The sequence below is a fragment of the Tamandua tetradactyla genome, chromosome 18, assembly GCF_023851605.1.
Source record: "Tamandua tetradactyla isolate mTamTet1 chromosome 18, mTamTet1.pri, whole genome shotgun sequence".
Taxonomy (NCBI): Eukaryota; Metazoa; Chordata; class Mammalia; order Pilosa; family Myrmecophagidae; genus Tamandua; species Tamandua tetradactyla.
Genome location: NC_135344.1, coordinates 33,649,464 through 33,661,949, shown reverse-complemented (window position 1 = coordinate 33,661,949; position 12,486 = coordinate 33,649,464). Strand labels below are relative to the sequence as shown.

Sequence of the window (12,486 nt, the reverse complement as noted above, 5' to 3'; positions counted from 1 at the left end):
TTCCTTCTTTTTTTTTTTTTGTGAAAAATAACATATAACAAAAAATGCAATAAATTTCAAAGTACATCATAACAGTTAGTTGTAAAACAGATTTTAAAGTTTGGTATTGGTTACAATTCCATAATTTTAGGTTTTTACTTCTAGCTGCTCTAAGATACTGAAGACTAAAAGAGACATCAATTTAATGATTCGGCATTCATACTCATTTGTTAAATCCTATCTTCTCTGTATAACTCCACCATCACCTTTGATCTTTCTACCCCTCTCTTAAGGGGTGGTGGGCTATGGTCATTCTAACTTTTTCATGTTGGAAGGGTCTGTCACTAATATGGGGTAGGGAGACAACCATCTGACATTCTGCAGAGGCTGGGCCCTCTAGGTTTCAGGACTTATCTGGTCCAGGGACCCATATGGAGGTTGTAGGTTTCTGGAAAATTACTCTAGTGCATAGAATCCTTGTGGAACCTTATATATTGCCCTAGGTGTTCTTTAGGATTGGCTGGAATGGTCCTGGTTGGGGGCTGGCAGGTTTTGATAGGTAGCAAAGTCTAACTGAAGCGTGCATAAGAGTAAAATTAGTTACACTTCTTTTCCCACAGTAAGGATGGAATTGTTGATTACATGGTGCCAGGACCAGATTCATCCCTGGGAGACATCTTCCATGTCGTCACGGAGAACTTCACCCCTGGGTGTCATGTCCCATGTAGGGGGGAGGGAAATGATTTCACTTGCAGAGATGGGCTTGGAGAGAGTGAGGCCACATCTGAGCAACAAAAGAGGTCCTCCAGAAGTAAGTCCAAAGTATACCTATAGGTAGTCTAAGCTTCTCCACCACCTACATAAGCTTCACAAGAGTAAGCCTCAGGATCAAAGGTATGACATATTGATTTGGGTGTCCCTAAAGTTTGACACAGTATCAGGGATTCCCTGATGGTAAGGTTTAATAGTTTCATATACTTCCTCCCATCCCTCAAGGGATTTTGTCAATACTTTTGATTATCTACTTAATATACTCTAGGGTGTATCCAGACATTACATTAATCCATATAGGATTAAAAGACTTTTTTATTCCGGGCTCCCTGTGTTTCAATTGTTCAAATGAGCTATACAGATAGGTTGAGTTAGATTATGTACTACGGAAAATTTCAGTTCCAAACCAAAATAATCTTTCTTCCTTTGGTCTCAAAGAGTATATGTGGTTCTAAAATATAGACACTGTCTTCCTTACCCCGTGTTCTGAATTACTTTAACCCCAACCTGATAGCCTTCATTCTTATCTTCAATACCAGATGTTTCTTTATAAGCATTTTCTAAAGGAGACCATACCATTGTTGTTCTTTTGTTTCTGGCTTATTTTGGCCCACCAAATGTTCCACATGTTCATTCACATCGTTGCATGCCTCACGACTTTCTTCCTTTTTGTAGGAGCACAACTTTTGTTCATAAGTATATACCATCATTCATCAATCTACTTCTTAGTCAGTGCATCCTTCAACCACCTGCATTCATGAGGCATCATGTATTGTGCCCAAAGTCCACAGTCCATCAACATTCTCAATTTTAGATAATTTCCATTGCTCCCAAGAGAAAGAAAACCAATAAACACACCCTCACCAAATAGGAAATCTAAACTGCGTCTTAACTCTTGTCCCTCTTCCTATCATTTACCTCTGCTGTTGCTGTGGTAGTGCTGATGTTTTCCTTTTGAACACAGCTTATCAGACTGGAGATATCATACTAATCAATATACTTGCTCCCCTTAACACTTCTTTCATAAGCTTCCCCTTTCCATTCCTTCTGGTGGAGGTCCCATCTACCTTCTGAATGGGATGTTGCCTTGGATTCATGAAACACTCAATAAAGAATGAGATCCTAAGTTGCATGAAAAGTTTTTCTTTTAACAAGACAGAGCAGTGAAGATATTCTTTCCAAAGAACTCCCTGAATTTCCACCTAATACTTTTTTTTTTTTTCCCATGGGTAGGCAACAGGAATCGAACCCAGGTCCTCTGACATGGCAGGCAAGCATTCTTGCCTGCTGAGCCATTGTGGTCCACCCTCCACCTAATACTTTCGATTTGAAAAACTATCAACATTTATAGTCTGATTACTTCAATTAAGCTGTTACAACACTGACTACATGAGAAAGTGAATGACAATTTTAAAAGTTTTCAAAATAAACATATTTGAAATAATCACACTATCATTGTCTAATTCTGATAGAATTCAAATAAAATATGTGACTATAATTAAAAATAAAATGCTAGACTTAAAAGGTTGTACCATTTTGTTGTAACAAACCATCCATATTTGTATTTACAACTTGAAAAAAATCATGTAATCTGAACCCTACATGTCAGTGCTATGTTTATTATTGAATTGAAGGAAATCAATCTATGGGGATGAAATAGGATTTTATTTTTAAAATACAATGCATGTTAAAATAATAAGAAATCCTATTTGAGACCAATGTAAATAAGATGGCGGAGTAGCAATATGGTACAGTAGGTTTCTTGAAACACCTAAGACCCAACTGGAGCACCAAAAAACAAGCAGAAACTGTCAGAACCAACTCTGTAAAACTATGGAAAACAGCAAAAATTTTACAGCAACTAACTCAATGGTGAATCAAGAAAAAGGCAACTTAAAGACAGTAGGAAAGTGTTATGGCCCTTTTACTAGCTTTTGCCCCACCCACTCCCCAGCCGCAGTCTCTGTCACAGTTCTTGGGGCAGCCCATGTTCTCAGGATACCTAATCCCAGTTCCAAGGGAGCAGAGCACCCCTTATTTGCAAATTAGTGTGTCTAACTATTGTAACCCTCTGGTGGTTACATGAAGGGCTGACCCAAGGCACGGTCTCTGTTTCATCTGTCCTGGAACTCACTTGGGGCAAGCAGACATTGCTCATATACACTGTAAGGGAAAAATCAAACTGCAGACACCTAGGGTAAAAGATTACAGTGGAAACACAGAATAGGCCCTGCAGTCCCAGAGGCAAAGCAGTTGGAAAATCAGGGCAAAAAGGAGTACCTATGTATCTGAGGAATTTAGAAAGCCAGGCTATAAACCAAGTATAAGACACAGGCTCAGAAAACAACTGAGAAACTCCGAGATTTCACCTGGGCTGATCTCTAGGCTCACTGCAAGCCTCGCTAAGCCTCAAAAAGGACAGCCGTGGTGCAGAGCAAATTTGCAAAGAGGAAAAGAGATTTGTGTGTCTGTTTATGTATGTTTGTTTGGGTTTCTTTTGTTATTGTTGTTTTGGTACACTTGTGCATGAATGCTTGTAGCAATTTATTCATAATAGCCAAAAGGTAGAAACAATTCAAATGTCCATTAAAGGATAAACAAAATGAGGTAAATATACACAATGGAATATTATTCAGCTGTAAAAAGGAACAAAGGATTCATCCATGGATCCTGCTGAGTGAAATAAACCAGAAACAAAAGAAAAAATATATATGACTCCACTTATATGAAATATCTAGTATAAGAAAATTCATACAGACAGGAAGTAGATGAGAGGTTATCAGGGACTGGAAGAAGGGAAAATAGAGTTAATTACTTAAAGGATACAGAGTTCCTGTTTTGAGTGATGAAAAAGTTTTGATAATGGATGAATGGTACCACAACAGTGTAAATGTAATTAATGTTACTGAATTTATGCACATAAAAATGGTTAAAATGGGAAATTAAAAATTTTTTTTAAAATACTAAATAATTAGCTAACAAATAAACAACACTATTAACAAGCCTTAGAAAAACATTTCTAGGGTTTCATAGGAAGTTGTTTTTATTCCACATTCTTCTTGGTAAATATGAATTAATTCATTAGTTCATTAAATATTTGTGGCATGTAAGAGGCCATCAATCTTCCCTTCAAGTCCGGTAAGCCATCTCTAGAAAATTAGTTTACAAGTGGTTGTCAGCAAATTATAAGGAAAAAAGACAAGGTAATACTGTATTCTGACACAATATTATTTTCAAAGGTCTTAAAAGTTTATAAAAAACTTTAAAAAGCTAAATTCCAAAACAATAGTTTTATCAGAGAGTAATTACAAGTAAAATAACTTCCATTACTACTTTAAATCTAAATTCAGTCATTTTGCATTCTAGATACTATTCTAAATCTTCAACATATCCTGCAAGGAACAACTACAAGCAAAGAGTAAACCGAAAGTAATTATATCTTATAAGTCACAAATGAGTTCAGTGCTGGAAAACGAGGAGGGGGAAAAATGCAATTTCCACCTAGTATATTTAATCTATCAAATCATTCCAAATCAAAGTGAACCGAGAATGTAACTAGTGTTTATAAAGTTCTTTTTTTTTCAAAGTTCAAAGTGTTTCCATTAGAAATCTGTTACTTTCACAATGAAGTCTGTTACTGACTGCACATACTTTCTCTCTTATTGTAGTTTTTTCTCTCCCAATGAGTCACTCCAGTAAAATCCAAATCAAAGAGAAAAATAACTACCATATAAAGTAAATTACAATTATGCATACCCTTCCTATCACAATGAATTCAATAATTTTCTCAGTAATAGCATTGGGGGAAATCTTCAAATTCTACTAATCTTTCAGATTAACTTAATTTCTCCGTTACAGCATTTGCCCAAACAAACAACTCTACTATGGCCTTATAATTTGGCCAGACACCCATCACTGACAGCAAAGAACAAATAAAAACATTTTTGATGGCTCATTCAAATGGAAAAGCCATATATCAGAAGTTTTGTGTAAAACCTAGTACTTGTGATGGAAAATGCCATTTGGCAGAACACATTTAATTAGGCTTGGCCCTTTAAAACATTAAATACTCAGTTATAATCACATTACAGCTTTGTCTTATGACTAAAAACACACAAGAAATCAACACTTCGTTTCACCCTTCTTTCAGACCTCAGAGGCAATCATCATAAGGTCACTGAAGTCTCTGCTTATCCTCTTGGTCTTTTTAAAGCATAAGCTAACTTAGCTATTACTGTGTAGTAGTAACTGTTACCAAAAGTGACAATTTACTGAGTACCTCCTAAGTACCAGGCTCTTGACCACATATTTGATCATTTTATCACCTCAGCAGCACTACAAAGGAAGGTTATTATCCTCATTTTACCATGAAGAATTTGAGTCACTGAGAGGTCAAATAAATAGCTTGAGAACACATAGTTAGTGAACAGCAGACCTGGCACTCAATTTTAGTCTAATACCAATATCCATGTTCCTACCCTTATGCCATTTCCGTTAATGCCAGATCATCATTATCTAGAGCCAGCCCTCCAAAGGACTATATATCGACCCCTTAAATCAGAAAAGAAAACAATACTCCAGTCACAGAATTGTGGCTGTAGTCTCCTTAAACAATTTTTTTCTTTTCCTTAAACATTTTGGGATGACTTTTGTAACGAATCAGTAGAGTTGGAATGGGCTATGAGTGATCTACTTTGGCAATCCTCACCATTACCACTAAACAGGGTTGCATTTAAAATTAAAAATGACTGGCACTGGAAGGTGCCTTAGCTGTCAACGTAAAAAACAGAGACCAGTGGCCTCACAATCTGAAAATTTCAGCCACGGAAATTTCAGCCTAGCCTACTTAATCCCTTACTCCCACACATAACAATAAGGGTCTTAAGTCACTTGCTCTCTAGAGCATCTTTAACAGGGTAAAATGACGTACTTGTAGATTAAAGTAAGAATAACTATCAGTTGCCTTACTGTCTATAACCAAGACTGTCAATATGTACTATTTTTATCTCTGATTAGTTGAACATTTGAAATATTTACTCTAATATCTGAATTATTTAATTCAAATTATTTGAATTATTTAATATAATTGAGTTTGAGTCAACATCGAATCTTTTCTTTGTTAAAATCTCTGGCTAATTTTCTTAGCAAATTTTCAAAAAGCAAGTATGATAATCTTTCAGATAAACTAGTAAATAAAAAATGGCACCATCACAATTGTTGCCAAGTCAAGTTCATTTAAGAAACAAGGAGAAATATCTTGTGGGCAATATCTATTTAACAAAGAAATTTTCCTTCCTATTACTGGTCAAATTCTGCACCACATAAAATAAGAAGCCCATTGGACAACGAGCAAAACATGGCTGGTGGGCTCGATTTTGTCAATTTTCTTCAAAACATTTTGCATATAATTTTAAAGTGTGAGCAGACCAAAAGATTAAAAGTTCTTTAAATTTTTATTATATAAATTTGTCAAAGATTTTCTGGTCACTAAATATTCATCTAATAAAGTTTGTTTTCTTTCAAATTATCTTGATTTTAACTAACAAGAAGCAGCAGAGCTGCAGTTCAGGTAATAAAATTTTGTTATTTATATGAAAATAGATGTGTACAGTTTCAGAAGTGGTTTCATACACAACATCTCATATATTACTCACAATAGCCCTGTATAAAAGGTCTTATATTTATCAGCATTACATCTCAGGGTAATGAAGTTCAAAGAGTTGAAGAACTTGTGTAAGATCACACTGAGTATATGTGATCCCGTAATATACTCCATCCCTTATATTCTGATTCGGAATATCAAGAACTGAAAATCTATTCTTATTTACTCAAAGACTTCTAGGAATGAAAGGAAAGAAAGAGCGGTTGAGAGATCCTTGTGGTATAAACCAAAGTGAACTCATAAGAGCTTGATTATGAGCTCCAGTTTCATGAAGATACTGGGAGTAAATCCTAAAAGTCAGGGAAAACCGTAGTAATCCTCATTAGCTCTTAAGTCTGTTGTCTGAGAAAATCAGACAACTGGCCTCAAAACAAATCCTCAGCAATATTCCAGGAAGTGAAATCTATTCTATATAGACTAGTCACAAAAATTCCTAACTGCATTCATTTTAGTTGTTTTATACTTCCTCGTCTACAGAAATATACTCTGCTCTCTATAAAGGAAGCAGAATGTGCCACTCCTCTCTCAATATAGAGCCCAGGACTTAGGCCTGAATAAAGCAGGTTGAGCCAAAATATTTGTTTAATGATAAACTAGGGCTGAAAGTAAAAGCAAATCTTACTCTTTGTCTGGAATTATGACCACATCATACCTACCAAAATTAAATCTAATTGTGATACACTCAAATATCTGTACCTATATAAAAAGAAAGGGCATAAAAACTACAAGTCTGGAAGAGATAGATGATATACAATTGACAATAAATTCATTAACAACTGAACATTAGCAGTCAAAAGAATTAATGGGCATTTAGTTTGAATTAAAAATACAATGTCCAGAAACAATGAGGGGAGAGTTTCAATCTATTCCATACTGGAGTATTGTACTCATTGTTAGACTTGAAGAAAGATCCTGATAAACTGGATCTCAGGGGCAACAGAGAGCAAAAAGAATAGAAACCAGGATAATACCTGGGGAAAGGGTCATTTAAACCCATTAGAGCTGCCTCAAAATTGAATGTATGTTCCCTTTTAATGTAGTTAAATGTTAAATTACTGAAGTTAGTAACTGTACTGTGATTGCTTAAGAGAACACCCACAGTGAAGTATTTAGGAGTAAAAGGCCATGATGTATGTAAGTTACCATTAAATAATTAAACAAAAATTGTTAAAAAAGAGAAGAAGAAACAGAGGATACAAATGAGATGCAAATGGGATAAAACATTAACAATAAGTCAATCAGAGATAAGGATATATGGGTGGTTTTTTGTATTATTTTAAGTTTTGCAATTTTTTTGTACACGTGAGCTTATTTCCAAATAAAAGATTTTTTAAAAAGTGGAAGCAGAAGATTTTTAAAATTAATAAAATATTTATTCTTGAGCATAGATTATGGGTACATGGGGGTTCATTCTATAATCCTCTCTAGTTTTGTGTATCTTTGAAATTTTCATAAGAAAATGTTAAAAAAAAAATAGAAGTGGATGAAATCATGTATGTACAATAACTACTGAAGTGCCTGGCAAACAAGGCATTCAGTATACTGGTAGATAATGAATTATAGCTGAGTTCAAACCTATGTGAGTGTAGACAAGTATTAGTTTTTGACATTTAATTACATATATTTACTGAAAGTCTACAATTGTAACATACTTTACTGAATAGTGTAGTGAACACCCACACATAAATCAAGAAGCATCTCAACAACATTCAAGGACTCGGACTGTGAAAAAGAGAGACAAAACAGAAAATGCTGAAGAGCCAACCTGAGCTTGCGGGCAAATCAACATCACTCCTTTCCAATCTCAGACAATTGTGTGATCTTAGACAAACTAGGAACATAACGTCTCTTCATCTATCACACTAAAAAAGCAAAACCACCTATTTCATGATGTTGCTATGAGATTAAAGTGAGATAAACAGTTTAATACACTCTGAAGTGCTATAGAAATGTTAGTTCTCGTTTTCTCTTAGGTATATCCTCCAATGCATATACAAGTATCTCTAACATAAAACAGTGTTAAGTGACAGAGGAACAGACCACATCTAGTTAGGAGGGAAAAAGAAGTCTTCATGGACAAGGTGGTACTTGAGATGGACCTTGACGGGTTGGGCATAAAATCAAAACAGTCAGAGAGAAGAGGAAGTAGGATTCTAGGTTAAAGAAAGAATGCAACCTAAGACACAAAAAAGGGAGAATGTCAGGCATGCATTAAGTAATACAGTTTTTGAGAAACAAGTAGTAGAATAATCAGAAATATCTCTAAGAAAATAAGTGAGAATAAACCGCAGAAGCCTTGGCTGACACCTAGAGGGTGGGGCATGCGGCTCACTACTCATCCAGCCCAGTTCTAAGCATGAGGATTCTCCTCTTCTTCTGGGAGGGCCAACAAACTTCACTATCGAAAACCACAAAGTCAAGCTTTGGAAATAAGGCACTCTGCTTCAAAGGGAATCATTTAGGCAAAATATACACTGATCATCAAAAGTGATAATACACCTGAACTCAAATTTTCTTTGTCAACTTGACTGATTATCCTGGTATGTGTTTTAATTTAAAACTAAATGACTGTGATCTTTTAACCTTTTATTTTTGCCCATGGAACATACTTTTGCTTTTTAGAAGAATTATTTTCATTATTTTTAATAGTCTTTTGGATCACAGACTGTGTAATAATGAAATCATAATTATTATCATGATTTATACTGTTACATGGGTAATTTTATGAAGACTTAGGAAGAAAGCTATGTAAAATGCCCTAGCACTCTAAAATCCTAAGTTTATAATAATGCCCTTAACAAAATATTAAATTTTAAAACTGTGGGGAAAAAGACCATAGTATCTATTCTAGTTTGCTAGCTGCCAGAATGCAACACACCAGAGATGGATTGGCTTTTAATAAAAGGGGATTTATTTTGTTAGTTCTTCAGAGGAAAGGTAGATAACTTTCAACTGAGGTTCTTTCTTATGTGGGAAGGCACAGGATGGTCTCTGCTGGCCTTCTCTCCAGGCCTCTGGGTTCCAACAACTTTCCCCAGGGTGGTTTCTTTCTGCATCTCCAAAGGCCTGGGCTGAGCTGTGAGTGCTGAGATGAGGTATGCTGAGCTGCTTAGGTTGTGCTAAGTTGCGCTCTCTCATTTAAGCACCAGCCAGTTAAATCAAACATCATTCATTGCAGCAGGCACGCCTCCTAGCCAACCACAGATGCAATCAGCAACAGAGGAAGTTCATGTACCATTGGCTCATGTCCACAGCAACAGAACTAGGTGCCTTCACTTGGCCAAGTTGACAACTGAATCTAACTACCACAGTATCATTTAAAGTTATATGGAAATAACCTCAGGCATCATCTATCCCAACCTTCTCATTCAATAAATAAGTATACTGAAAGCTAGGAAAATAAGGGACTTCTGTTTTTTAGCACCCAGTATACCAATGACATCATATACCACACTGGACTTCCTTTTGATATGACACACAACTGAAAGGAAAATCAAAAGCTGTGCACAAATGTACGTCTACTTTAAAAATAAAAGAAAAAACCAAGTACTAGCGTTGTTTTGAGGAAAGCAGTTAAAGAGCTTTTAATATCTACATGCCCTGCAGAACTCCAACCATAAAGTGAAAACACTCAGCTTTTAAATACTCAAACCAGTTTAACGACAGAAAAAAATAAAGCACTAATGGATTTATTGTCTTCCCATGGGGCACAAAAATAATTTCTGTGCTGCCTTCAGGTACCATGAATGAGCAAGCCATGAGCAACTTCTGTACCTGAAATAAAGAGGTACTGGATATAATGCAAAGAACCTATGAAGGTCTGGCACTCCAGGTAAGATGTTCAGCACCAATAATAAAGGCATGAGGGATTGCAAATGTAATTCAATGCATAATATTAAAAGAAATCAAAAGAAGATAAATCCAGAAAGTTTGGCCTGCAGGTTATTTACCAGTATTAACAAAACAAGTGTACTGTTTTTAAAGAGGTCTTTTAATAAGGAGACATTCCCAAGACTGTTGATCTATAAAGTTATCACACAGTACTGCCTTTTGACATTCACTCTGAGTGTGGAGCATATGCCATAGTCATAATCCAGCTATGGAAATCAGTGCCATTTAAAATTCGTTTAAACAGCCAACCTCTGCATTTTGCAAGTTAGGAGAGTATATACTACAAGGTTAGTAAGCACAGTCATGCAGCCCTTATAACCGCCTAAGTGTCACTCTAGTTTCTGTTTCTCTTTCAGAATAAAGTATAATTTCAGTTTCTAAAACCTCACAAGACCCAGGTCCTCCTCACTGCCAAATGGGAGAAGCAGGGGGACGGCTGTTCTTCGAGTGCCTTTATGTCTGAACACAGTGATATACAAGGGAAGCCTGCTGTAGGGGGAGAAAGGGCTTCCTTCAGTTTCCAAAGCCTTAATTTTGTTTTTACCATATAAATAGAACTCACGTAAAGCATATATTTATTGGCAAACCTTCTTCTTCAACAACGATGTTTTATAGATAATCTATGTATTATTTGCATATATTTAAAATAAATCACTGCACAGAACAGAAAAATTAATATTTTAAATTACTGTCAGTATTACACATTTATCCAGCTACACAGTTCCAATATTAATTAATGGTGGCAACCAAGTTAACAGAATTTCTTATGCCTAATTTCACAAAATCTGTGCACATCAAAGAACAGAAAAAAAATGGACAAAACTTACTTGCTACTCCTGATGCAAGTCCATAGAGCAGTCCACCCCCATCTGACTGCTCAGAGAAAACATGGGCTCCTGGAGGAGGGGGTTTTTCTTGTCTGATGAAGTTATACAATAAGGTTTTCACAAGTTTGCTGGTGTATGGAAGACTATATAAAAAGAAAAAAGAAAATCACAACTCACATTTTGGGAGTTACCTGATTCTGTATAATGATTTAGAAATAATTTTGCCATTACTGTAATCAATGTAATCTATTAATATAAAAGCATTGGCACTATTGAAAGAAATCTAACACTGTCATATAACAGAGACACTGAGTAGTCACTTCCTTTGTAATCTGCATAACATATGTTATAAATATAGGGCACAATACAGTAGATGGCACATGGAGGGAGGGAGTAATGTAGAATTAGTAGGGAAAAGCAAGAATTAAAAGAAAAATAATAAACAACCACACTTTTTAAAATTATAAAATTATTCAACTTATGCATACTTAAAAATATATATACATATGTATACAAAGGATTTAAATGTTAATACTCAACTTTTAAGCTGGAATGGGAGGAGAAAGGAGAGAAAATAGGTGAAAAGGGGCATGTGTCCACAAATTGGTAATAAACCAATTCCTGGAATCCAGAAAGAATTAACAGTCTCTTGAATATACTCCTGAGGTTTTTTGTTGGTTTGTTTGATTGTTTTTACATGGGCAGGCACTGGGAATTGAACCCAGGTCTCTGGCATGGAAGGCGAGAACTCTGCCTCTGAGCCACCGTGGCCCACCCTATACTACTGAGTTTTTTAGAATATGGCTCCCAAGATAAACCACAAAACTTAGTAAAGGGCACATTATGGTTTAAATATAAGACACCATAGTGATAGCATAAAACTCCCAAAATTTAGAAAGCAAGAACACCAACATTTTCTACATCTGTGAAAAAAACAACTTCGGTACTTCAGGCTCTGTGAAGAATGAGGCTCACAGAGTCTTGTGAAACAAAGAAACACACCCCCCACAATTCCAAACACCTCCTCAAACCCATCTCATGGAGTGAGAGTCAGAAGAGGGTTCAGATGCAAACCTCCAGCTCCAAAGACCAAGCCCTTTGCTCTTATGAGTGATTTTTAAATATGCTCCAAAAGCCCGGGGAAATTCTATGAATGAGCCACAGGTATAATAAAGGTAGCAAGAAGACACCACAGAGGTGGTCAAGGCAGCAAGAAGGATGTGAAAAAGACAGAGCTTCCAACTCCCTGCACACTTCAATCAAAGCTACTTTATTTGTATTCATTTCACAATTTAAAGTTCTGTGGAGACCATGTCAATGGGTGTGAATGTTTATTTAATATCCAGCTTTTCCCAT

At 35.8% G+C, this 12,486-nt stretch overlaps 1 protein-coding gene across 5 annotated transcripts in view; it reads right to left on the bottom strand.

The window, feature by feature from the left end:
• DYM (dymeclin) overlaps nt 1-12,486 on the bottom strand; it is a 603,069-nt gene that overhangs the window by 365,826 nt on the left and 224,757 nt on the right. For all 5 annotated transcript variants that reach the window (XM_077135504.1, XM_077135505.1, XM_077135503.1 and 2 more), the window contains one exon: nt 11,131-11,273. In XM_077135504.1, coding sequence (XP_076991619.1) covers nt 11,131-11,273 — 143 coding nt within the window. The remainder of the gene's footprint in view (nt 1-11,130; nt 11,274-12,486) is intronic.